At 47.5% G+C, this 27980-nt stretch overlaps 2 protein-coding genes across 2 annotated transcripts in view; both read right to left on the reverse strand.

Moving 5' to 3' along the window:
* The window catches only part of CLASP1 (cytoplasmic linker associated protein 1), a 167964-nt gene extending 155604 nt beyond the window's left edge, over window positions 1-12360 (reverse strand). The window contains exons 1-2 of the mRNA XM_058809099.1: window positions 12245-12360; window positions 333-807 (exon numbers count right to left, since the gene is read on the reverse strand). Coding sequence (XP_058665082.1) covers window positions 333-527 — 195 coding nt within the window. The 5' untranslated portion in view covers window positions 528-807; window positions 12245-12360. The remainder of the gene's footprint in view (window positions 1-332; window positions 808-12244) is intronic.
* Window positions 12361-23063: 10703 nt separating this feature from the next.
* On the reverse strand, window positions 23064-27951 carry NIFK (nucleolar protein interacting with the FHA domain of MKI67). Its single transcript, XM_058809750.1, is given in 7 exon segments — window positions 23064-23482; window positions 23485-23629; window positions 24870-24950; window positions 25616-25827; window positions 26811-26919; window positions 27593-27718; window positions 27801-27951. Coding segments are annotated over 7 exon segments (870 nt in total). The 5' UTR covers window positions 27945-27951; the 3' UTR covers window positions 23064-23429.
* Window positions 27952-27980: the final 29 nt, after the last annotated feature.

The raw sequence follows: 27980 nt of genomic DNA on the forward strand, positions 1-27980 counted from the left end.
AATCATGAACACTGCTAAACTATTGGGATGATCAAAGCATGGCACCAGCTAACAAAGTACACAAAGAAACCAGGATATCACAAACTATGAACACCAAATGTAAATCCACTTGTGCTTCAAACACCATTCACCCAATTCCTACTGCCTTGAGTCCTCGATATCATAGCAGCTATCAGCTACCAGGATATGGAACTACAATCACTGCCTCAGTCTAATTACCAGCTTACAGAACAGTGCCATAGAATGTCTACTATACAGCTTTCATTTAGATCAAGTAGCATTTGCCATCGACACTTCTGACAGTAATCACATTCCACATGACAAAGTCTTACCTTATAATTGCTGGAATTTACCCAAGAAGTGGCCAGTCCATCAACCATTTTATCCAGCATAGTCTGATCATGTTCAAGATCAGCTGACTTCTGTTTATCTGAGAAATAATCTATCAATTCCTGGCCAACCTGAAGTCTTTTTCCAACATCCTTCTGCAGCACCTGTGCTAAGCAGTACTCCATGCTGGGCTCCATAGTGTCTCAGAAATACAGCAGCAGCCAGAAAGCCAGAGGGCAGCAGGGCCAAAAACTCCCTCTACAAACGTACGCAGGAGGTCGCCTCTTTCTTCTGTGAAGGTTACTGAGGGCCTGGGTTTCAAAGATGCAATTCTGAGAATGGCAACAATGCACCATGTGTGTGTGGACAGCAGCTGGCAGGATATTAAAAGTCCAATTTAAATAACTGGTAATAGATGAAGCAATGAGCAGCGCTATACAGTTGAGTCTGCAATAAATCCCAATTCAGCAGTCCATTCTGAAAGAAATGAAAAAGAACAGTATTATAGGTTAAATTAAGACTGGAGAGAAAAAAAAAAGATTGAAAGCATGTCACAAAATAGGTTATTCACATACAGCTGTGAAGCTGTGTAACTCAGATATGAGCAGCACTGGTCTATTTTAAGGAATCAAACAAGGTAGGTCAGGACAAAAACCTTATTCTTTACAATAGCAGTTACCCATCAGTTCCCTGAAGTTTTAGTGACAGACAGTAAATTTGTGGCTTAAAGCAACAGCTGATTAATAATCAGTATTATTGCAACTGCCACCATCCACCCCAAAAGGTGGAGAAAAAATCCTTAAACAGGTTGCCAGGAAAACCAGGAAAACCTCTCTACTTCAAGTGAAAGCAGGAAGAGGTCTGGATCCTGTTTTGACTGTTGGCCTTCAGCAATCAATGTCATCAGCTGGTCAGCAAGACAAAGCACTAACACAGGGCTCCAGGAATGCACAATGATAAGTTTTCAAAAGCTAGGTGCTCAAGCTGTTTCCAGGCCGAATTCTGTTACATCCCAACTAGACATGTCCAGGAAACAGCACTCACTGGCACACTCTTAATGCAGTTCTGACAGCCAAGGCCACACACAAGGGAGGTCAGGCTGAACTTTGCTGCCACTCTGAGGCACAGTATCACCTTAGAAGTATTTGGTTTATGCAAAAAAAAACCAAAAAACTGTATATTAGCACTCTGTTTATGTTCTTGAACCCTAGGAACTCTCTTGTCCCCTTCATTAGTGATGCTTTTTGTCCCTCCATCTGCAGCAAAATTAATCTCTCCAGGCAGCCAGGGACCAGACTAAGGGCCTGTCCTCCACCTTCCCACAGACAGGGTTCCTGGCATCACCACCACAGTGCTTCCTGAAGCACTCCCTCATCACAGGTTAGCTCTTTGAGGAAGTGGGTGATAAAAACCCACCCCGGGGTGTCTTTTTGTTTCCTGGCTAATAATACCCAAAGCTAGAAATCTGCCCTACTTTTTCCACCAACATGAGGAAAGCAGGTCAAGCTCAGAGTAAGGGAAGAGGTTGTGCAGCGGACACCTGGTTCAATAAACAACTGGAAGGAAGCTGGAAGGAGGCACAAGTTTGCTAATTGGAAGCACAGGGGCAGCAAATAACTACCTTCTGTTTGAGCAAATAAGGCCTTCACAAAGCTGTTAATAAGGCAAAAAGGACCTGACAGCAGATGAGATGCACACAGGAACCCCAGCCTGGAAACAAAAGCACCCTTTGCACAGCAGGTATTCAGTTCATTACCTCCCCCATCCTCCCTGGCCACATCTCACCACCACCAGCACAGCATCTAGGCTCAGCTCTGAGGGCCTCAGCTTCCCTAAGCCTACAAGCATTGCCAGACATCCCAGCTTCCCACACTGCTTGTGCAGGAGTCACCAGAGTGCAGGGCCCTCCACTCCAGGCAGTTCAAATCCCTGCTGGCTGATGGGCATCAAAACTGGTTCAGTAAACCAAAGGACTCACCTCAACCAACTGCCAGGCAAATCCTACCCTCAGCCAGAAGGGATTGTATATTTGTACACTAAGCTCCCTCCTTGTCAGCAAAACTCATCCCCAGAGCAGGAGGGAAGCCTTGGCTGCTACTGCACACACAGCACCTCAAGTTCTGAGTTAGTGCTGTGCCAGATCACTGCTTGTGACCCCTACCCCAATCTAAACCATCTCAAAGACACACAGAATTCCCACCATCTTGTTTCAAGTCACCTCAGGAGGGATTTGATTTTAAATACTAAGACTGTCAACACCACCTCCAATCAGTACTCTTACACCTTTTTTCTTCTATAAGAAAGTTCCAAACCAGAAGGAAGCATTGCCTTTTTACTGCAGTTTCTACTGATGCTACAGTTTCTCACTTGGTCAATTTAGCACCAAATCTGAAAGAAGCACTCTGAGCTTTCCCATCCTCAACCAAAAATGGTTCATGACATGGCACTCACTCCCAAGGCAGCACAGGCACAAAACCAGAGGCACTTCCACAATTGTACAGGCACAGCAGATGCTCTCATTCAGGTCTCCCTGTCTGCAGCTTTGAACACTGGCCCCTGCCCTGCCCTCTAGCACAGGCTGGTCTCGCTCCTTGCTGCAGACACTCCACTTAAGGGAGACAGTCTTACACACAGCATCTAAATATCCAGGGGATGGATTGTCACATAGCAGAGAAACATTTCACTGGACACCTCTGTAGCATGGAGCTACTGGAGAAGGAACAGGGAACTGGCATTAAACTGCTACCACATTCCAGCTGAAACCCTTCAAGTTAGCTGGGCAGTTTGTTTCTGGACTCCAGAAGCTGCACACATGTTCAAAAAGGGACTCTTCTGTTAAACTGGATACATAGTGAAGAAAGTCTAAATGCTTTTAAAATGGAAATTTAGAACTTGCTTAAACTTGAAAATTCAGATTACAGAAGAGTGTGAATGAGTGCCAGTTGCCACAAAATAGCCATTTTTTATTAACATCACACGGAGGCATGTCCCAACATGTCCAGTAACAATTAGCTGGCCATTCTGCCATGAGAAATGAGCATTCAAAGCTTCAGGTCTGCCTTCTATGTGGTTTTCATTAAAGAGTTTGTAAGTCTCTGCCTACGGAGACTTATAAGCACAGAAACAATCTTTAAAGCAAACGAACGTAAATAAATTTCTCTCCACTTTTCTTGCTTATTAAACACATGAAGGAAGACATAGGGCAAAAATCTAGGTGCACTACAGAAGAACAAATTTGTGTCACAGCCTTGAGGACTGTAGAAGATGCACTATACATTATGGTACCACTATCAAATGCATATGGGGAAGAAGAGACAGAAACATCTTTGAATCCTGGGGAAAACAGTAATAGGAAACCAAGAGGAAAAGCTCAATGTGGCTTGCATCTACCAACTAACACATGTTTAAGTAGCACTTTTATTAAAAAAAAAGCTATCCTACACATGTTAGGAAGTCTGTTGACTCCCCTCTTCCTAAAAGGAGGAAGTGGAAAAAAACACCACCTGAGAAAAACAAGACCCACACTGACAAAAACACTAACCTGCCAGACAATGAAGCATATGGCTGCTGCATCCCACCAAGTCTGCAATCATCTGGGCAGTTGCTCCCCACATAAGTTCTGAAAACCACCAAGCCACAGTTGTCAGTCCCAGAGGTCCACTCCTGGATTTTTGGGTAGCCAATGTTACAAGACATAAACGACTTTGGACTGGGATGTTGAGTACAAATGAGTACAACCTCTTCCTACAGAAGAACAGCAATGCAGAACTCAAAATTAATAACTCAGTGGCACAGGTCCTGTGTTTGGAGCTCCCCCAAGCTCTGAGAAGGGTTGCCAGTATAAGCTCCAGAGCAAGGGTTTGCTCCAATCCTCCCAAGCCCTGCAGTCTGACCTCAAAGAGACAGGCTAGGCTCAACACACAGACAAAATAATCCAAGAGAAAAAGCTACCCCAATTCTGTCATTGAAAAAAAGTGCTTTGTTTCACTAATCAGCTATCAAAACTGTGTGCTTCACAACACCCAAATTTTCCATCAACAGCTATCCAGCAGAGAGCCACTATACAAAGGTTTATGTTTAATGCCACCTTGGAGCTCAAAATAATGAATTTAAAGGGGAAAGCTGACAAAGATCAAACAGCCCAAAGTTACTCAGCTTAGATACTACCATCATAACAGCATAAAAGCTGATACAATTCACAGTAAAGCAACTGGCTCAACAGACAGAATAAATTAATCCAAACACTAATAAGGAAATACTTGTTACCTAAGATGCTGTTGCAATATTAAACTGGGCACCTAAGACGATGAATTTTTTTCAGCACTTAGGAGAACACCACCTCAGACTAAGTGAAAGTGCATGATTTGCAATTCTCAAGTAAGATTTTATCTTAGGAAACTTCACAGGAAATTTTGAATCTCCTTTCTCTTGCAAGGAAGGGAACGTGAAGCACATAAAGAATGCACTACTACTCTCTTGGTGTCCTGCCTACCCTTGGGAGTTCTTCCAGTAGAACTATCTGACTTTTAAAATTATATTTCACTCTCTTCTGCTCTAGACATCAGGTTATCATCTTTGTCATGTTCCACTGTCATCTTCATTTTCCAAAAAGTCAGTGCAGTCCAAAACTTCCCCAGACAACTGCTCCAACACAAGCTTGCAGACAAGCCTCTTGCTGCCACTCATAGTCACCAGAGGCAAGAGCCAGCACCACTCAGTAACCAGTCACCTTCCTGAAGGTATCTCTCAACTTCCAGCCAGTGAGCTTCATTTGTAACCAACTTGTAAACATGACCACACTCCTTTGGTGCCTTTTTTTTTTTTGTGTGCATGGTTAGCTATAGCCCAACATCTGTAGAAATAACACAGCAACACAATGGTACCAACAAGTCACCTTCTTCACAAGTCTCAGGACCTAGTTGCACAGTCACTTCAGTTTAAAATTAGTTTAAGGTATATTCAACAGATCTCTGTCAACAACTGAACTCTGATCCTTCAGAAGATCTCCACCCTAGCCAAATGGAGCAATTTTTTCAAACATAAAAGCAACCAGGCATACAACCTGCAGTAGCTCACCACTTCTGCAAGGTGGGCAGTGTCAACACACAACTAACTTGTTTTGCCAGCCAAGCCCCCTTGGGCAAGAATTTCAGAGCACTTAGAACAGCATGTGGAAACCATGTGCTGCAAAGACTAAGTGGAGATCTCATCAGCAAGGCAGTGTCAAATTGCAGCTCTGCAGGGTGGAAGTTCTCAGCCCTCTGTCCACTTCTCTATTTTTGCTTCCACCAGTACAGCTATACCCTCCCCAGAGGGGACTGGTGTCAGGCCTCGACAGTATTACAATCACCAGCACGCAATCAAACCCACTCTTCCCTCGGGTGTGCAAGCAGCCGTGAACAAAGCAGCTCAAAGTGCTCCTACTCGTTCAAACTCTGGGACAAGGAGGTGGCAAGTACCACATCAAGTGTCCTACTTGAAGAAGAAAGCGACATTTTTCTGGAGCCAAAGGGAGTTGTAGGAAACACCCACCGAGCAACTGACAGCTGGGCTCTCCCCATCGTTCACCTGTATCCATGAGAAGGTAATAATGTTTCTTTAGTGACAGGGAGTATTACACAATCACTGCGATTGTTTTAAATCAGTAATTAGTGCTGCCCTGTACTTGAGCCTCCCCCTAATCCAAAGATGGCATCTTAGATTTCCAGACTGACAACTCATGCTTTTCTAATTAGCTGTGGGACAGCCCCGTGCTTATCTCCTTGTACCAAGTGTCTCTGGTGGCACTTGATGCGCTCCTTCCACGCCCCATCCAGTAACTTTTAACTGTCCTCAGACACTACCAGGGCCACCACTTCAGTCCAACCTCGCTGAGCAGCAAAGCACTGCCTAGATGGATGCAGTTTCTTTCAGGAAGGTCTTCAGAGGAGCATTTCTTTGTCTTCCCGCAGCACCAGCTGCACTAAAGCAGTGCAAAATTCTACTGCTGCAGGCAGTCCATCCTCAGAAGAGCCAGGTCCGGCTGAAGGCTTCCTGGACTCTGCTAAATACTGGCTAGTTGTCAAACTTACCTGCAGTCTGTTCAGGGGCTCATCTTCAAAAGTACAGACAGTGACCAACCTGCAGCAGGGCACAGCTCCACTGCCATCAGGAAAACTGGAGCAGATCTCTAGAATGAAGATAGATGAAAGATTGCCAGGGCTTAAGCTAACCATGGCCTTCCAGGGCTTAAGCTAACCATGGCCTTCTAGGCCAGATGCTGGCTGTGAAAGTTGCATTACCTAGCCGGGGTGAAATGAGAGATAAGCTTCAGATAACAGAAATTCTTATGCCTCCACTAAGGGTTTACATTGCTGCCTGGGTAACTGAACACCTCACACAGAGCCACCAATTTCAACAATGCAACAATCTCCAGAAAAATCTCCTCAGCAATGAAGTTGCAGCAAATCAAGACAAGTCACAGGTCACCTCAATGTGACTCCAATACCCTACACTAATGAAACCACTTTGCAGACTGGGAGTAACCCTTCCAGAGTGGGGCAGAAAATGAGATGAGCTTTAACATCTTTTGTTTTCCTAATACAACCCTCTCTGAAATTAGTTTGGTTTCAACTTTGTCTGAGACAAGGACAAGTCTAGAATGAGCTTTCAAGGTCTCCTTCCTTTTTAACAATTCAAGTGCCAAGACACAGGTCAAAATCCTACAATGGCAGGAGCTCCTCTCCATGGACTCCCTCTTGCAGACATCTCAGTTCATGGTTCCAAGGAAATTTACTACAAGCAACTTCCTAGGGGCCTGTGGGACCAGTGGTGGGGGGACTATCATCATGACACTTAATTCTGTGAATAGTTCTCGAGTTTTGAGTTTATGTGTATGAAAATATCCTCCCTGTGCCTTACTCTAGAGATCTAACCTTATCTCAGAGCCTGCAGCTCTGACACTGTGGGACCCTGGCACACAAACCATCCAGCACTGGCTCTGCAAGGTGATCCAGCCAAGGGTGCACAAGGTTCCTTCCAGGGGGGTGCCTGGCAGCCCAGAAGAATGGAAGTGTCATCAGCCCCCTTTCTGCAGCACCTAGGAGAGCAGGACAAAATTTTCCAGCCACATCTTAACCCTCTCCTCCAGAATCCAGCAGCAATATGGGATCACCTTGAAAAAACAAAGGAAGGATAGGCTTTCACCTGTAGCCTTGTGGGCAAAATGCTTAGCAAGGTTTGGAAGTAGAACACTACTGAGAATTAGAGCAGTGACCCATCATCACTTGCAGTTTGCTGGCACAAGTGGCTTCACAGAACATCTGAATCTTGTAATTTCTCTTTGCATTGTGAATTATTGAGTCCCTCAGGCTAAGATTACTAGTTTAGGCAGTCCTGAAGATGGAAAGCATCTACTTTGTGTACATCACTTGAAGAAAAAATAGTGTAATACCACCACCACCTTCCTATTTTACAGGCAGGTACAGGAATTCAGTGCCTTTCCCAGAGTCACTCTAAAATAAGTCTCCAGTGGCAGTGGTAACTGAGGGTGAGATAACACCTTGGGAAAAGAAAAAACCAATACATCCCATAAGATCCAAATAACTGAATTTTAAAGCGAGCAGTGGGTTTGACATAAATTTCTTACTCCAGTCATCCAGGACCTTGCTACTCCTATTCATATGTAACTGGCCAGTGACACAGAAGTCAGTTTTTGTGTGAAAGTCCAAGCCAGAACTACCCTGGAAGGAAGTACTTGAGAGACAAGTGCTTTTAGTAAAATGACAGGTTGGAACGGGAAAATCATACAGAAGATCAAACCTTGGGTGCAAGCCCTCAAGGGACACTGACTGTGGGGTGCAACAGCAGCAGCACACAGGTTAACAGTTTCAGAAAAAGGTTATTTTCCTGGTCTCATTTCAGGCTTCCCAGGTAATACCCATCTCTCTTCCATGATTCTAAGCACAATTCTCTGCATGGCAAAACAGAGGTCTTTGCCTACCCCTGTTCTCCAGGGCTGCCAAGGGAACTCCTGGCCAAAGAGAGGAGAACCCAGCAGCAGCAGCAGGATTCCAGCTGCTGACGGGCTGGGAGTGTAGGAGGCAGCACCCAGACCCAGTGCAGCTCCAGGTGGGGAAGGAGGGCTGCCCTCACACTCAGGCATCAGCAGATCCCACTCAGCCTGGCACTTGCAACTGCACAGAAGGGGATGCCAAAGAAATCCGTCAGCACAGACTGCAGGGGAGTGCAGAAAGCCACCATGACACTCTGAGGTGTATTAAACACTGGGTGGAGCAAACACAGGACATGGAGGAGCAGAGGGAGGTTTTATTTGACAGTACCATGAATTGGGCTGAGACCTAGCAACAGTTAAGGGAATTTCTGGCCTATGAAACCACCTGCATGTAACAGGCAGAGACACACCTGCAATTCCTCCCTTCTGCTCAGCAGCACTTTGAAACACTTGTCAAAATCTGACTTTATTTTGATCAGATTTATGCCTCAGCAAATTACTGTTGGTTCAATTTGGCTTTCTGAAGTATCTTGGAATCAGAAGTATCTACACAAAAGATGTAAAGAAAGGGCCACAGACTAAGACTGAAATACTGACACACTGCATCAGGGACTGGCCTGGTTAGGCTGTTTAGTCTGTTATCCTGCTGGCAGTGGAAACAAATTAGAGATTTTTAAATCTTCCCACTCACAATAAACTAATGATGATGACGCTTCCCTAATAATTAATTTTGTGGCTCCTGCTTGGCATACTTATTTCTGGATGCAGAATGGGCATCTCCCTCCTTGCAGAGCCAAACAGGCAGAGATTTGATTAAGGGGCAGGACAGGGAGCCAGATGAACTCAAACACTAACCATGAACTGAGATCAAATCTCTTGGGCAGCACCTGCAACCTCTCCAACAAAACCCATTTACTGCCCTTCCACAACTTGAACAGTTACAACTCCATGCAGTTCATTTGGGTTTTGTGGTGTGGCTTTTTTTCCAGGTGTAAGAGTGCTAATGCTCCCCAAGAGAGGAGAAAGTGAACTCTCCCATGTATGACAGAGCCAGACACCAGAGCAGAATGCCAAGGAACATGTATGTGCTCAGCTCCTCAGAATGCCACTGTGCAAAGCTCACAAACAGCTCACATCACGCTTTCACACAGCTTTGAGAACTGGTAACAGGTTGGTGCAATGGACAAGATCCAAACCACTGAATGAGCTCTAAAGAAACAGTAATGCAAGCTTCAACACTGTGCAGTGTGATGGAAATGGAACAACTGAGCAAAGCACAACATGAAGAGGACACCATCAAACAGCGAGGTAAAGCTAAAGCTGCACATCACTGTCACATCAACCTTCATCAAGGAAAAAATCAAACCCCTTCCCTCACAGTCAAGACTGCTCAGAATTTGCTCAAGTCAGTCTGAAGAAATTAATAGACATGGACAGTCTATTTTACTGGCTGAGGTGACAGACCTTTCTATACTTGCCAGCATTTTCTCCTCTGCACTGGCAATCACTGCTCCAAGGTGTGCTGGCACTGTCACAGTCCAGGAGAAGCTTCAATTCCAAGTGCCAGCCAAGGAGGCACAAACAGCAGCAAGCCCCATCCAGGCACACCACCGAGATTTCCAGCCCTAGTCTAGGCAAGGCTGAGCTAATGAGACACTCAGTGACACATGAGCCGGATCCAAAGTCATCTGAGGCCAGAAGGGACCTGTAATGGCAGTCCACAGGCTTCAAAGCCACATTACTCCCACAGAAATCCACATGTATGTTGAAATTGTAAAGTACATGCAGGGAAGGTCACTACTTTATCCCTCTGAACATTTTATGTCCAGCCTCCTGAAACATTTTCTGACCTGCCCCTGACACAAAGGTTGTTGAGGGCTCCTCTGTAGAGGACATCTTGCCCCCATCCTTCTCTGTGATGTTGTAAACCACTACAGTGCCCAGACTTGCTGTCAACTCTCATCCTCTTAACATCCAACTGCCCTGACGGATAGAGAAGGATTGATTAATATGGGAGAAACAGAGACATTTCATTTCAGTTTGACTTTTGCTGTTTAGATAGATGGTTTTCTTAATACCTAAGCTGTGGCACAGATTCAAGATCCCTACAGAACTTCAAAGATACTGGAGGACCACCTCATTCAATCATAGGCACTCTCTCCAGCTGTACTTCTGGGAACATCACGTGAACTACAGAAACATTTCCACTTCCAAAATCTGCTGCTCTATCACTTTTAGCATCACTTGTTATCAGCTAAGTGAAGCAAGGCTGAAGTGTATAACACCATGGCATTTTTCCTCTTGAAACAGAAAGTTTTGAAGCTGCTTGACAAATTCTAAGGACTTCACAGGAATGTTACAGGCATCAGTATGAAAAAAATCTATTTATGTTGGCAACAATTAAATAAAGAATTAGGCAAGTGAGACTATGAAACACAGAATCACCCCTGGTGACATGTCATTGCTCTATCCCTCTCTTAAGTTCCAGGCGTCAGTCCCACTGACAGGGCTCAACAGGGAAAACAAGCAAAGGCTCGACTTTGCCAAGCCCAGGAATGCAGCACAAAGGCTTGCTCCACACAGCAAGCTGTGTTGTCACGACAAGGAAGACCCTGGATATGACAGCACTGCAGTTCCACTCTGCACTTGGGTGTAGTCCTTTACTTAAGAGAAAGCTGACTCCTACTGCAAGTTCTCAAACATCCCTTCTCCAGCTGCAAAACTCTTAAATCTAATTCAGAATCCCACATGGAAACAAACACTTGCACTTCCAACACCTCCCGAGAACTATCCAAGCACTACTGATCTAAATGATGGATCTGTCTCCAGGTGTCAAGCGACAATACTTTGATTTGTGCTCAAAGGTGCCCAGGGAGCATCAAGAGGAGCAGAGAACAGAGATGCAACAGCTCAAAAGATGCAGAGAAATGGGCTACACTGCTCAGCAACAAACTGGACTAAGACATTCGTCTCTGATGCTGGCACAAGTGCTGGGCTGGAGACCACAACCCTGCCCTACAAACACTGGCTTGGCACATGCTACTTTACTTAACCCCAGTCTCCTTTACTGAACACTGACTTGTGAAGTAAGTCCACATGGGGCAGAGAGATCTATTGGTCAGAACAACCCACACACCTGGGGAGCCTCTGTGCTTCTCAGACAGCCCTGAGCCTGTTATCCTACCTCAGCTTCCCACATCCTTCTCAAGCAACTGTGCGGGGTACTGGGGAAGGAGGAGCCTTTCTCTTCCTCACCAGTATCTTCAGACATATAACATTAAAAATACCTTAAGCAGAGCCCACACAGGCCTGTAGCATGCACAATTACATATTATTTACTCGGACTTAGAATCTCTCTTGAAGCATTTCTGCAGGATTTGCCTAATGACCAACCCAGCTCTTCGCACAAACTCACAGTTCTGACACAACTTCCATTAAAAACGCTGCCAGAAACGAGCGAAGCGGAGCTCGGCACGTGCACAAAGGGGCCAAGCACAAGGGCCGAACCCACCCAACCCACACGATGCTCTGGGAGCGCAGCAGCCCCAAGCGTTAGCGAAGCCCCGCGCCGCCGGCACAGCGGCCGCACCTCTCTCCGTTCCCGAGCCGTCCGTTCCAGGGGAGCCCGGCTCCGACGCGGCCCCGGCACCGGCGGTGCTCGGCGGCCCCAGGGCGGGGGGCCGAGGGGCGGCCCCGCTCCAGGCCCCGGCAGCCCCGGTCCCACCGGACCGCCCTCCCCTGCCCTTCCCGAACCGCGCCGCTGCGAGAGCCGGCACCGCGCTGCTCCCGGCCGGTACCGCGGGCGGCTCGGCCCCGCCCCGAACCGCGCTCCCCGCGGTCACCCGGCGGCGGCACCGCACACAAAGCCCCCCGGCCGCGCGTCTCCCCGCGGCGCCCCCGCGGTGCGGGCGCGGGCGGTACCTGCGGGGCGGGGGCCGGGCGGACGCGCTCCCTTCTCCCTCTCGCGTCTCCCTCCCTCAGTGCCGGCGGCGGCGGCGCCCGCTCCGCTCCATGGCCGCGCGCGCGCCCCGCTGACCACGGGAAGAATGGGGGACCCAGCGCGCACGCGCCGCCCGCGCCCGCCCCGCCCCGCGCGCCGGCGCGGCACCGCCCTGCAGCCGCTGGTACCGCGGTGAGGTCAGCGCGCGCCGTACGCATGCGCCGGGACCGTTACCGCGCGCCCGGTCGCCATGGCGACCCCGCCCGCCGGGAGCCGGGAGCGAGGACGCGCGTGTGCCTGGGAATGCCACTCGTATTCCCGGGAATGCCACTCGCGTTCCCGGGAATGTCACGGCCTCCGCTGACCGGCCTCCAATCAAACCAAACCTGCCGCGCCCCCGGCTGCTGCTCCGACCGGGGACAGGCCGGAACGCTTTGAGAGGAGCCCCGCAGGCTGCTCGCGGAGCGTGAGGGCTCAGCGCCGCCGCGGGCCCTGAGCGCGCTGCCCGCCTTCGGGAGGAGCCGCAGAAACACCGGGACCGCAGCCCGGACGCACCGACCGCAGCGGGACACCCGGGCCGACATCCCTGCTCCGGCAGGGCCGTCCCACAGCACAGGGCACGGCATTGTGCCATGGCAGCGCTGGAGTGAGAGAAACTCCGCACTGTCTCTGGATGAGCTGTTCCAGTCCAGAGTGCGCGGTCACTGCACACTAAAGTTCTTCCTGATGTTCAGGCAGAAATTCCTGTGCATCAGTTTCTGCCTGTTGCCTCTTCTGTTGCCGGGCACCACGGAGCAGAGCCTGGATCCATCCTCTTGACATCCCCCTTTAGATATTTATACACATGGATGAGGTCCACTCTGTCATCTCAAGGCTGAACAGCCCCAATCCTCTCAGCCTTCACTGATACCAGAGATGCTCTAGTCTCTTAATGATCTTTGTCCTCCCACTAGACCCACTCCGTGTCTGGTTTTTGCAGCCTTAGTTTAAAAGCTGCATTTAAAAGCAACCTTTCTCTTTCTTGGAAAAAACTTCTTTCTCCTTCATGGAAAAAATTGCAGTACACCCACTCTATAACTGAGGTGAGAATGGGAAATAAATGCCCTGTGCAGAAGCTCTTTACCAACGTGTATTTGGCCATCTTGTTCCCTGGGCTCATGACTGCTGTTCTCCCGTTGGTTGTGGGGAATGAACCTCCACGTCCCCTCAAACCAGCACTCTCCTCATCCTCAGTGCTGCAGAAAGCAGCTGACCTCCATAACACTGCAGCTCCCAATGAGCACCGAGTCTGAGCCATCGAAACGTGGGAGAGCAGCACGTGAAACAAAGGATCAATTTTCATTCATAACTTCGTGAAATAATAATGCCCTTCTCCTCGGCTCACAGCTCTGCCACAGCAGGGACTTTTGGTAAGCTCCCTCCAAATAATCCAAGATTTTCCAGCTTGTTCTTTTTTGCCATCAGGTTGCAGAGCAATACCTACCTGCTGCTCTGGGTGAAGCCATCGGCACAGGCTGAGCATAGTCTGGAACAGGCTGCACAGATGTCAAGGGAAAGCTGGGGATATTAGTGCTTAAAAGGATGCCAGGTCTGAGTGAACTGAAACCAGGTGATTACAAACCAGCTTTAGAAATTACCATGGTTCTCACCCCCGGGCAGTAGCTAATCTCCTGAGAGCCCTAACTGGCTAAGCACTACCCACAGCAGAGAACTCCGAGTGTTTCCCCTCCCTGGCTGGGCAGCTCTGCAAACAGGACTCCTCCAGAGTTTTGCCCTTCTCCTGTTATGCAGTCCCCAACAGCAGCTGAGGCCAGAGATCATGGGTCCATTAACAAAGGACCAATAATTCCACTTCATCTGGATCTGCTAGAACTACAGGCAAAGTTCTCTCAGAGTCTAAATAGTTCCTGCTCTGTTCCTAAAATACTTTCACAAAACACCTTGCTCATTTTGAGTGAGAAAATGAGATAAAAACAGAATTGTAGTAAGTTAGGTGAATTATGATAAGCAATATTTTGTTTAGTTTTAGTAAGAAATCATTAGCTTTGTATCACACATTTATTATTGCATTTCACACATTTGCTGCGAATTTATTCTCTTCAGTATTACAATGAAGAGGCATTTACTTTGGAAATCGCCCAAAACTGCCTTCTGATATAATTGTATGGTTGCCCTTTTTTCACAGATTCTTTCTTCTGGTGATTCTACATTCACTGTTTGGCAGGCTAAAGCTTTGTAAAGAAATGCTGAGAAAGGCAACTGACATAGGTTAAAGTATTTTTTTCTCCTCTCCTAGGTAAAACTTGCACATAAAATATGACTTTTATTCTCTCTTTTGTTGCAAGACTTTGGGGGACAACAACTGCATAAAACCTAGAAGCTTCCTTGTAGAACTGACAGATTGTGGACATGGTCTTTATGCATTTTCTTCACATTTTTATTTTAAAGTAGCTAAAGTCCGCACAGAAATGAATTTGTCACATAATCAGCTCTAATATTTGGATTTTTTTTTCCTGTTGCTACATGACTGTTTCCTTGCTCCCTGCAGAGACTTTCAGAACAGTTTATGCCTATATTCAAGACATTGTTCCATGAGCAGCAGCACTAATGATGCCTGGTTCCTCACAGGTCTGTGTTCTTTGTCCCTCTAATCCACCCTGCTCTCTCAGCAGCCCTACCTTCCTTTGTGTCCTGTGCCACTCCCCTCCAAGGGGACACGGTGGGGTTAGTCCAGGGCTGTATCCCCGTGCAGATGGGAGGGCAGCCCTCCATCACAAGGGATCAACCACGCCCGAGCTCCCTCCTGCCTTCCCCTGAGGCTGGCAATGATTATTTCTCTCTTCTATTCTCATGAAACTTGAGATTGTTTCCTCCCCCCAAACACTGAGAAGGGAAAAGGAGGGGGTTAGCCTGACAGCTGAATAGAAGCAGACAGACAGACTGGTCACATAAGCCTTGTTTTCATTAGGAAAAGAAGTCAAAAATACATTGTAACCTGCAGGTTTTCTTCCAACTTTTTAAAAGTAGGAGGTGAAAGCATTCTTCTGATTCTTGGCCTTTAGGTTTCTTAACATTATTCTCAATATTCTTTAATTCTGCTTTCGATTCCATGGCACAATCCATCAGCTTTCCCAGGGCCATCACTCTGCATTAGTTCTGGCACACCTGTGACAAGCTGCACATCCATTGCCTGCGACAGTTCCCAATGGAAACACCGTGAAGGCACTGCAGGATACCCCAAGGGCAACCAGATCCAAGCTTCTGCATGGAGTCCAGTCTGCAGGGACACCTCAGCTTCTCCAAAGTTATGGTTAGGTAGCAACTGTGCTATTGCTAAGGAGCCCTTGGGGATTCATCCTGGGCTGCAGAGAGGACTCTCCAAATGAAGGAAATGGAAGTCATCACTGGAGGAGCTGCTGCCATCACATGAGAGTGCTTGACCAGGCCTTCACTACCAGTGGCTCAGCAGCAGGCATTTGGCAGTTCCCCTATCCACAACATACCTAAAAAGGTACTTTTTACTATGCTCTCATTTCTCAAAGATCTTCATTTACCTACCTGTCTCCAAAACAAAGAGGCCAGTGCAGCAGAAAAGTCTCCTGAGAGGATACTGCTCCCAGTGAAGGTGCAGGCAGCTCCCTAATCAGATCACTGCAAAGTACACTGTTCCCTGCTTGGTGAGAAAGGTCTGGTTGGACACAAGGAGCTGTGTGCTTATACACGTGCAAAACAAAGCACAGCCCATCTGCAAGGTGAAGAAAGAGATGAACTTATGGACATCTGCAGCAAGGGCACAAAAAGCTTTAAGTAAGGGCAAAACAAAGTCAGAAAGCTTTCTAAAATAAAGAAATGTAAGGATATTCTAGCTTTCAATTACAGACACTGCTCTTTCAAATAAAAACACATCATCAGAACTAGTGGGAAGCAGATGGATGGACTTTTCAGCAGAAACACTGACTATACCTGAATGACCTGCTCTTCCCCTTTCCTTCAGGGCTTTTTTGCACAACATCTGCTCAGGAACCTGAGAGCCTGGTGCTTCAGGGAGAAATGTTTTTATTTATGAATGACAGTATGATGATGTAGCTGCCCATAACAGCAGAGGACAACAGTGTGAAAGCCTGGCTGTCCTTGGGTTGCTTTCCTAGAGCTGAGCACAGTGCTATGCAGACTCAGCCACATTTCCTTTATGTGCTGTCCCAACTTGACTGCTTGCATGGCTAAGGGGGAGAACAGCTTCACTTGACTCCATGTAGCAATGGACTTCTCCCTTTGCCATCTCCTGGCACTTACATCTCCTGCACAGCCCTGTGCCATGCTGAGGAGAAGGCTGGACTGCTTAGGCCAACATGAGGTGAAATCCAAGCACCCAACTTCTGAGTGCTGTGACTCCTACTCTAGCACAGGTCCCCTGTGCTGGAGGTGTGACTCACCTCTTCTACCCCTCACTTACCTGGGAAATGGAATAAACTCCTCGTCCATGCTGCATGAGAACAACACTTGAGACAGGGAAAGCACAAGTACTTCAGATCAACGTGAAATTTAACAATTCCTCGTTCTTCCCTTTGCACATGGCAGTTGTCACAGCCCCAGATTTGAGCATTTTCAGCTCACACAATGTGCTCCCGCACCGCTATCTTTAATTGGCACTTTCCTGCCAAGCCTCAGTGTTTTGCATCGGACTTTTTCCACGTGAGACCTGCCACGAACAAAGCATCCCACTGACCCACTTAATTCCCACGTGAAGGCACATGAAGCTTCGCTTCAGTCACCAAACAGAAAAGAAAACACAAGAGCAGAAGGTTTTGATTAAAGGGAAACGAGCAAATGGCTTCAAGGCCCATGGAGTGCACACTGGCTCGTCTACGTGTGCTCACTCCTTGCAGACATTTGGCCACCCAAGGAGAAACATCCTGCACAAAGCAGGTAGTCCTCAGGCAGTGTGAATTGGGTTGGATTCGAGATTTCCCGTTGGCAGGAAGGTCTTGTGAGCCATGCAACATCCCCACAGGCTTCTTGTCCTGACCTGGAGTGACTGCCTCCAGGAAGGCAGGGAATGGCTCATTCTGCCTGACCAAACATCAAGGAAGGTACCAATTAGTGTTAATTGTGGTGTTCTTTGTTTTGTGACCAGAGCCTGAGCTGAAACCCCCAAAACTGAACACAGGCTACTGGCAACAGTTTTCCATGCTTTCTGAGCTGTGCTACATTTAATGCTGTAGCCTGGAAGATCAGCTCTGGCCTTACCAAGGCGTGGGCACCAGGTCTTGTATTTGCATCAGAGACTGTATTTTTCCTGGCTGCCCTCAGGCCTCTGGGAAGAGACATTTACAGGTCAAACTTACAGGAGTTCTATTTTGTCTTGCACTTAAATTTACATTAAATGAGATTTCATCCCCATTTCCGCCTCTCTCATTGTTTCCCAGTTACACTGATTCTAATGGATTTACCTCTTCCTGTGCTTGTTCTCTGTAGTCATCTGCTGATACTATTTATCTTTTTTCCACCATCCAAACACAATCATGCTCATATCTCCTTTTTTTTTTTATACTTGCACATTGCATGTGCACATACCTTACCAGCATGGGTTCTTTCAGTATTTGAAAAACATTTCCTTTTATCCTCACTCAAATATTAAGCCAACTGGAAAGTGACACATCAAGGTTAGGAATGCAGTCTGCTCCTGACAAGGAAAAAATGCTGAGCTTTGCAATAGAGGCTAAGTGGATTAAGATCCTTTTTAAAGATTAGGTCACCCTTCACCCCAAATGCAGATTTCTACTGAAATTAATGGAAGCTCTTACAGAATGCAATGGGAAGGCTGACATTGAATGGCAACACAGCAAACATACACTGGCAGCCCACCCAATCCCAAGTGTCCAAATCACTAACTCCAAATGAGTCTTAACAACCAACTGGTTGATTCTGTACTGTATATTAACAGGCAGGATTTAATCTTGTAAAATTATGAGCTGATGGGGGAAAAAAGATGAGGTAGTAGTTCTCAGGATAAAAACTTAGGCTGTGACTCATCTGATGGAGCTGCACTGACATAACACCAACAGACACATTTGCCTTAGGAGAATCCATACTGCCTCTGGAGCTAGTCCTTTGCACTTGCATAGCTCCTGCCAGACCAGCCACAAAGCTCCAGCAGTTCCCACCTGGAATTTGTTTTTAAGGATACAGTTCAATAGAATATACTTTTAGCACTGCCCTGTTAATAAACCACATACAGCATGTCTTTGTGTGGGATAGCTGAAGGAAAACTTTATGGATTTGTCTTACATTCCCTCTGCCATCACCTCTGGGTAGATGGACCCAACCCCCTTCCAACAGGCAGACCTGCAAATGCAGCCCAGCACCTGAAAATCACACCAGAGCCCTTCCAGCTCTCACATCAACAGAAATAAAAATAGTGCAGGTGACAAAGCAGCTTTGCTGCTGCTGCTGCACAGCTGGCACAGACCCTGCTCACTTCTCACTGCAGGGCTCCTTGTGTGAGAAACAGTAACTGAGCAAACACAGCAGAGAGGCAAATCCTGCCTTCACCCTCCAAATGCTGCAATGCTCTCAGCCACCCTGACAGAAGTAACTCTACTTCCCTGCTTGTTTAAAAAAAAACAATACACAAGCAAACTGGAAGTTTGTGCAAGCCCTTGTGGGAAACTGGCAGCAATGCCTCACTGCAGAGCAAGCAGCCCAATTTCCACATCTGCACCTGCTCACCAAGGCTCCTCTCGACCAGTACTGGAAAAACACACAGAAAAGAACAGGGCTTTCCAAAATCACTATCACAAAAATTAGATTTGCTTCTTCCCTTCCTGTTCTTTAAAACAACAAGTTTCAAATCCAGGGCAAGCCCCATTCTCCATGTGAAGGATCAAATGGACAGACAGGGAAAGGAAGCGACCCCAGTGCCTGTGGCTCCCTGCAGGCCCCACCTCGCTGTCTCCAAGTCCTGCAGAGTTAGTCCTCACAGTTCTGCCTCTCTTCAACAACACTGCTTATGAGGACTATCATAAACCAGGATTTCCTTCCCTGATCAGAGGCAAACCTCGTGTAGGAGCTTCTCTGCAGCTTTTCCTTTCCCAGCACAGGAGAACCACATGGTTACTGGCCACAGGCACACAGGTGTGTAACTACTCCAAGCTTCCCAGTTCAGCCAAGATCTCTGTTCCTGCCATATGTTTAATTAATGCAGGGTGTCAGAAGTGATGAGAGGCCTTGTTGCACCCTGCATGGAAGAAAACGTTTCACTTCAGGAATTCTCCCTCACACATTAACCATTTCCTCAGCTTGCTCTGACAGCTGCTGCCCTTGGGCAGGGAGGGATGTGCTGCAATAGCAGTGCCAGCAGCAGCCTGACACACAGAATGGCCTCCCCACCGTTCCAGCAGCACCCTGGGCTGGTCCCCAGCACATCTCTGGCTAAGAAGTGCAGATTATTGCTGCCTAGAGTTAGACATTTCAAGAATCTGGGAGTTAGATGGAAAAGTCAGGAGAAAAGGATGTGTTTGAACAGCATCTTGGGCAATGAAGAAGTCTGGTCCAAGAGGATTTGTACATATTCCTGGAAAACATGTAATGGAGATCACACTCCCTGTACTCCTGTTACCTGCTCACCCAGCTTTCACCTGCAGCACCCTGCCCAGGGCAGGGATGTGCACAGCACCTCACACAGCACAGCCCACCCCAGCTGGCTGCATCACACTGCAAAGTGAGAGCCAAGCTCCCCAGCACTCAGCACAGGAATTTGTTGGAGCTCCCCTCTGCCTCACTGGTTGGTTGGAGAGGAGAGCACGTCACCCCTCAGAGCCATGCCTAAGTCCTCCCTTGCACCATGAGCCATTTGCAGACAGGTTTTAACTTTGCTCCCCAGGGCTGCAGCCATTTCCAAAGCCAGGTATGCAAGCAAACAGGCTTGGTGCCACTTGCCCAGCCTGCTCTTCTCCTTCAGCTGGCTCATGAGCAAGTACCAGCACTTGGACTGTGATGGCAGCACACTCCTTATGCAGCCTGGGCACCCCACAGCACATCCAACAGGCAAAATTAGTATTAGGGAAACATAAAACTGCATCTTTAATTTTGAGCACTCGAACCCTGCAACATTCACCAGTATCTTTGTCTTGAGAGGTGAGCATTGTATTCATCATTCCTTTATCCCCTCTGTCTTGCAGCCAATTCTGCTTTTTCACCCTCCCTACTCCCATTCTTCTTTTACTTCCAGTATTCTTTTACTTCCAGTGCCAGGAAATGGTGAACACTCTTACACCCTGCTCCCTCCTCCAAAACAGAGAAATTGTAATAAATGAGTGTAAATTAGCAGGCTTGGCTAGCACCTAAGTTTCTCAAGCTTGCCAAGAGTAATACATACATGAGTGTTCAGCAAAACAGCTCCACAAAGTCACTCATACCTGAAAGGCAGAGCACTTGCAAGTCATGCCTTGAAACCACAGCCCCAATACTCCCAGCATCCCAGTAAAAACAACTTGGAGCCTGCCCTAAAATCAGTGGCCAGGAGGTTTGTGTTTGTCCAAGATGAACAAACAAATTACCGGAGAAATGAGAAATAAAAATCAGTGCAGGGACTGGGGCATAACTCATGACACAGCACATCTGTCCACTTGCTACGGAAACTATGTTTGGCAAGTATCAGGTGTCTGAATTTCTGCTTACGTACATCTCCCTGGACAGCAGGGTATTAATAACACAGGCAGCCTAAAAACAGAAGCTATCACCAAGAAAAGCTGCCTTCTGCCGAGAGCCCCTTGCTGTAGCCTGGGTATTGTTGTGCTTTCCTCAAACAACACAGAATTTTGCTTCCTTGCTGTTCCGAGTTGCCATCTAAGCTGATCTCAATTGAAGGAAGATGAACAAACAAAAGGAAGGGAAAGGAAAATTACAGCAGGAAGCAACCCTTATTGTGAGCAGTTTTCTTGAACGTCTTCCCATCGAGGCTCACACTGCTATGTGACTCTTGAGAAACAGCAGCAGCCAGGAGTTCAGCTTAAAGGCACAAACCTTTCCAAAAGACCTCCAGAAGCCAAAGTCCCTCATGCAGGGGACATGCAGGAGCTCCTGCAGCCAGACAGGACAGCCCTGGCACTGCAAGCAGCATGAGAAGCTGAGTCAAACATGGAAGAAAGCAGCAAATGGACACAGGCAGGGGCAGAACACTGGGCACAGGGATGAGCACAGCAACAGAAACAGAGTGGGAAGAAAGCAACTCCATGTTCAAAATGCAGGCCAAGGCACTGGAATGGGAAGCACAGGAATGGAGATGCTCAGGCTTTGGGGAATGTGGAACTGCACCAGAGAAGTTACTTTGGATAAACAAAGTTTTCTAAAGAGCAACTTTAACTCAGAACCTAGGAAGGAGCACTTGAGGCAGCACCACAGAAATGGGCATTTTTGGTTCAGATCAGTGTCAGGTTTCTCATGTGTTCTCAAGGCGTGTTAGAGACGTGACTCCCAGCAGCGCAGGCACTCGGTGCCCGCAGAGGGGAGAGGCTTTCCTCACAAACGCGTGGCTCCCCAGCAAGCCCTGTGCTGCGGCACGGCCACACAGCTGCGCCGTGCTGCCCCCCGGTGTCAGCACATTCGGCTCCCAGCAGGAGGAACGAGCCACATTTCTGCCTCATCCTGACTCAACAGCCATCTTCATGTGCCCAGCACAAAGTCAGAAACATGGATTTAAAAAGAAAACTGTCTATTCTGGGCAGGTGCATTTTGCTTCTTTTCTGCTGCTCTCTGCTGTATGATGTCAAGGTAGAAGTTTTTCAGAGCTGCACATCAAATACAGACAAGCAATTTCTGCCAACCACTGTGGTAGTCATGTATCTCAAACCTCAACTGTGTGTATTTCCCAGGGGTTTGGGGTGCAGGCACTGCCTGTTTCCCATCAAACAAGGCACAGGGAAGGAAGCCTGCAGATGTTCACACCAACACTTCCACTGAAAGGCAAGAACAGTCCATGAGCATTGGGCTGGTGAAGGAATTCCCCTGGCCTGCCCAAGGTGACAAGTATTTGATATGAAGATGGACTCATCCAAGTGGCATCCTCAAGAAAGGAGAATGATCTAATCTGAGTCACCTAGACAATGTCATTATGATCCCACGATTATTCCAGTGATCAGGCCAGATAGATCACAATCAGCAAGGCCAATCAGCAAGGTTTAGATTAATTTTTCTCTGCCAGGACTTCAACTAAAGTAGCCAAGAAATTAGTGCCAGCCACCTACCTAGCTGGTTATTATCACCTGGGCTTTCCTCTAAAATCTTCTGCCAAGCCTGACCAGCAGCCAACAACAATAAAGTGTTTAAGACAACAAAAGATGAAGGCTAAGTATGTGCACAGAACCCAATCTGGGTCTTCTACAGATCTCAGACCTGCACCAAAATCAAATTCTAACTGCACAAACTGCCTGTTCAAGCAGGACTGGATACCTGCCATCTGCAATGACAAGCTAGTTGGAACAAGAATGAATCTTAATGCATTACAAAAAGCTACACTCAATTCTCTGAACTCATACTACTGCTGACAAAATCTGCCTTTGCACTCCTGGTTATTACAATATTTCAATGTGCTTATCACCCCCTGGAGCAGAAGACACTCTTGGTTTCATGCAAGCACTGAAACTAAAATGCAGTGACAAAGGACAACAGAACTGCCAGTAGAACTCAGACTGCTCTGATTATTGGTGCATCTTCTCAAGAGCCTCCATCAGTGCAAATATGTGAGAACTTTCACAAAACACAGACGTTCAGTTAAACAGAAGAACCATTACCAAGAGCAAAGAAAGTTGGAAAATGGTAATTTCTTTAATAACCTGTCATTAATTATAAATTTAAGACACAGTTGCTTGCATTAGCCAACTCTGAATGGACAGCCTCACATTTTCTTTCCAGTGAGCTCTAGACACGAGTTATAAAATTAACTGAAGATTCTGGACTATTGTAGCTGTGTCACAGCACGGGCACTTGTGAGCACGAAGTCAAGGATATCTTCCTATGTCCCTTGATGGCTAAACCACAGGGACAGGATTTGTTAACAGAGTCCTTGCCTAGGAAAGCCTGAAACAGTCTAGGCAGGATGGACCAAGCCAGGGCAGCAGACCCAGCAGAAGCTCCACCTCAAAGGTTTTTAAGTTGAGAAAAATATGGCTACAGGCATAACAATTTTAAGTCTATTTCTGTTTCTTCAGGCTTGGCCTTTGCCTTGGCTGCTTCTTTGGTCTCTGCACAGCGTTCTTACCGCTGGCAGAGGGAAGCCTGAGAGTTACTTCATCGTCCTCTGTGTCATCATCCATCCGAGCAGCTTTCCGGCGCTCAAGCACTGCTGGAGTACACACTGGAGTAGGATCCTGAAGAGATCACAAAAACAGGATTCACAGCAAAGCCATTTGCCAGAAAAAGCTGTCCCTGCCCTGGGGTACCACAAGACACCAGTCCAGCTCTCCTTCAGAAAACGGTTTACGTTTTATAACTAGCTACTTTTGTAGACATTGTTTCTTTGGACAGAAGCGTCACCTTCAAAGAAGGTGAATGTGTATGTGTATGTGAAAGGCAAATGGAAATTAACTCACATTTTTTAACATGTTGTTATGCACATTTCCCTTCTAAACTTTGTATTTCCTGACTCAAAGCACCATGAAAGTCAAGTGGAACATAATAAGGGCAACGAGGTGGGGGCTGAGGGAGTATATTTGAGACTGGCATACAGAAATGCCACATTCAATTTTACAACAGAGCTGAAACATCCCAGCTTTGTTATCTCAGTAAGCCCTCAGAACTCAGTTGACAGAATGTATTAGTTATCCTGTCTGCCTCACAAAAAGCCATACCCAATTATCACAAGTAAACCCCAAATAAATCCCCCAATTATCACAAGTAAACCCAGTAATAATAAAAATCCCCAAACACTCAACACCACAACTCACAACAATGATGAAACAGAAGAGAAATGTTAATGTCTTAGACTTTTTAGACTGCCAATATCCCAAATCTCAGTCCTGATGACTTGAACTTCCCTTTCATCCTACTGCTACTTTTACCTGGCATTTGTTTCCAAACCACTAACTACTGTGCCTGGAGAGTGTGGGGTAGGAGGGACAACACAGATGGAAATGGGGACAGACAGCACTGCACTGTATCAACCATTTAACTCCCTTTCTATCAAAACAGGATGGCACTGAAACACAGTCCAACAGAAGGACTCCATCAAGGAGATCATGTCATCCCAGGGTAAAGCACAGGTGCAGGGGTGTACAGGTGCCCCAGCACCCTGCAGTACCAAGGGAGTGCTGGACAGCAGAGGCAGACAGCACTGAGGGACAGGCACTGCTGGTTACAGCGTGCTGAGCAGAAGCCTTTGCTACTAAACAATCTCACAGGAGAAGGAACCCCGAGGATTCTATCACCATCCTCAGTTCAAGAGTATAAAAACATCTCAAAGGAGCTACTTCTGGCACAAACATCTCTCAGGCAAACAATGTTAAAGCTTTTGTGTGTTGAAATCAGTATTAAGGTGCCAGCTGAAGACTTCCAACATCTGCCCCAATGTGAATGGTGGTACTGGACACCACCAGGACTGGTCTGTCTTACCTGGCTGCTCAAAGAAATGTTCAGATTTGTTTTCTTGGATGTTTTAACTTTTTTCCTCTTTTTGGAAAGCGCCTGTGCAGCCTAGGAAGAAAGACAGATCAGGTGGATCACTACACACTTGTGTGAAAATGCAGTCACTTAACACTTCATAAGATTTGTTTCATAACTACAAAGCCTTTGTTACAGCAAATAGGTTTAAAGAAACAAACTGACTGATACAGAGGTGATCTGGTTTGAACAAAAACACCAAAAGCAACACAAGAAAATGTACTCCTCTGCATTTATAAAACATTCCATGTTAAACAGCATTAACTGCTCACAACTCAAGTACCTGACCCAAGCACTCTGCAGAGGAACATGCAAGGGCTGTGGACAGAAGTTCTGGTTTTGGGACCTGCCTCCAAACCCCCACTCTGCCAAAGCCCCTCTGCTCTTTGGTGATCTGCACTCCAGTATTAAACCACAGAATATCCAACTGCTTGTACCAACAGAACAAAAGGGACGTCTGCCCTTTGCTGTTACCTATTATTTCTCTACAAGTAAACATGCAGGCACATGGAGTGCAGCCCAGCAACAGCACCACACTGAATTCCTGGGGCTTCCATACAGTTCCTAATAAAAGTGAGCCTCCCTGGGGCTCCAGCTCTTTTGCCAGTTCCACACAAAACACATGATTTCCATGCATTCAGCACAACTCTAGAAACACATCTTGCTTAACACACTCACTGAAACAATGCCAAACTTACAAATCCTGGGAAGTCATAGTCCAGCCCCTTCTCAGCCAGCTTCTTCCGTAAGAGCCTCTCCTTCCTCAGCAGGCGCTGCGTCATCCGGGCCTTCTCCAGCAGGGAGCGCACGCGGTTGTAGCGCCGCACGGCCGGCTGCGAGGGCTGCCGAAACATCCTGTCACAGCCCTGGAACAGGCTCTCGTGGACCTTCTCAGGAGGCACGAACTGACCTGCAGCAAGCACAGCGCACGGGTTACAGCTGGGCTCCCCTTCCTGCCGAGGGCACTCACACAGCACAGCTCACAGCCACAACACCGCGCTGCTCAGCGAGTCAGGAACAAAGAAACCAACGCTGCACCCTCAGCCAGCCACAGAAATGGGGGGGTGGGTGTGCAGGGGGATAGAATACAAGAAAATAAAGATAGTGTAGAAAGTAATCTTACCCCTGAGGAGTCGCAGCTGGGCCAATTATCAAAGATTAGGAACAGGCCTGATTTTACCAGGCCACAGCTGTAAGCAATGAGAAGATGCTATAAAAGAGTGGGGTGGTTGGGTGAGAGGGGAGCTAGAGTCAGCTGGCTGCTTTGTGAAGAAGAAAGAGTCAGTGCTCTGAGGAGCTGCCCACGAGAAACACCAAGAAGGTATGGAACTTTTGTGATAAGGAGACAGCAGTGTGGAACTCTTGCAATGACAACGTGGGTGGATGGATAAAACACTTTAACAGTTTCATCCAGAAAGATCACACAAAATTGTTTTACAACAACACATCAACTTATAATCCTTTACAAAGAAAGTTCTACTGTTACCATGACTGAGAAACTCAGTGATTTAATCAATCTTTTACTCAAAACCTCCTTTTGTCCAACCTCACAGACAACTGCAGCAGTTGCAAATGCCAAAGAGTGTCCATGGGAAAGGAATGATCTCTCCAGCAAACCCAACTCTGTCCTGAGATTTCGTGTTACACAGTCACTAGGAGCAACATCAGACCAGAGGTAAAACCAGCACTAGTGACCAAAAGCCTCCTGAGCATGCTCTTTACACATGATGAAAATCTTTACACATGATGAAAAGCTCAGCCCCACAGAAAATACTTCTGGGACAAAACTTCATTAAAAAACCCCTAAAATTCTATGCACAGTTGAAAAAGAAAAATGAAATAACCACAAGTTTCCTTTGCATGCTAGAGAACTTAAACTCAGCTTATACTTACACTTCAGCAGTCTCTCAGAGAACAGGTAGTTGTTCATTGTGTCTGCAACAATCTTGGCCACATCATCAGACTCAAACTCCATAAATGCATAGCCTTTGCTGGCTCCAGTCTGTGAGAGACAAGGGAGAAACATCAAACAGTGCTTTGGTACTTGAAGAGCTCTATTAAAATTATTTTATTCTTCTAAAGTCATAGCCCATTCTCAGCTAACGACAGCTAAATTCACAAAGGTCACTGAAACTGTGAGAAATGCAATTCAGTCCTGAAAGACAGATTTAGTCCTAAATTGGTATCATGTTATTTGTAAAATACATATTTGCACACAAAACAAACTGCTCACAAGTATCTACTTGCCAAAAAAACCCCAAAGCTGCCCTGCATTGCTGCTGTTCCACTGTTCCATGCTTATACAGTAATGTTAAAATGTGACACCAAACCCAGAAGTGAGAAAAAATTAGCTTTATCCAACACAGCAAGTAAGTTAAAATAGAATCGTGGCACTTCAGTTGTACCCTGAACTGGAGCACTCCAGCATTTCCCACTGGAGTGAATTTACTCACGTTAAAAAGGCCCGCAAGAGCCGTGCCCCGGCCGCCGCCTGGCAGTCGGGGACAGCCCCGGGCCCTGCCGCTCCCACGAGGGGCTCCCGAGGGCCTCAGGGCGCAGCGGGCTCTGCGCGTTCCGAGGGCCCTCGCTGGGCACGGGGGAGCCCCGGCGGTCACGGAGCCGGCCCGGCCCCGGGCGCTCGGCCCCATCACGGCCCCACACGGACCGCTCCTCACCTTCTTGCTCCGGGAGAGCCGCAGCCGCGTCACCGTGCCGAACTGCCCGAAGTACTCGCGGAGCTGCGGCTCGCACAGGCCCCGCGGGAGATGCCCCACGAACACCACGCCGGGCGTCAGCTCCTCCTGTGGGCACAGAGACCGCGTCAGCCCGGGCCGGGACTCACCGCACCGCGCCGCCCCCGCCCCGCCGGGCAGCCCCGCTCACCTTGGCCGTCCGCTTGGTGCGGGCCCGCTGCACCTTCTGCTGGAACTGGCGCTGCAGCCGCGGCTCCAGCGCCAGGAGCGGCGCCGCCCTCACGGCCGCGGTACCCGCGGGCACCTCCGCCGCCATGGCCTCCCCCGCCGCCATGCTGCCTCCGCGCGGCCGCCGGAAGTGCGTCACTGC

This window comes from Ammospiza caudacuta, chromosome 8, assembly GCF_027887145.1.
Source record: "Ammospiza caudacuta isolate bAmmCau1 chromosome 8, bAmmCau1.pri, whole genome shotgun sequence".
NCBI lineage: Eukaryota > Metazoa > Chordata > Aves > Passeriformes > Passerellidae > Ammospiza > Ammospiza caudacuta.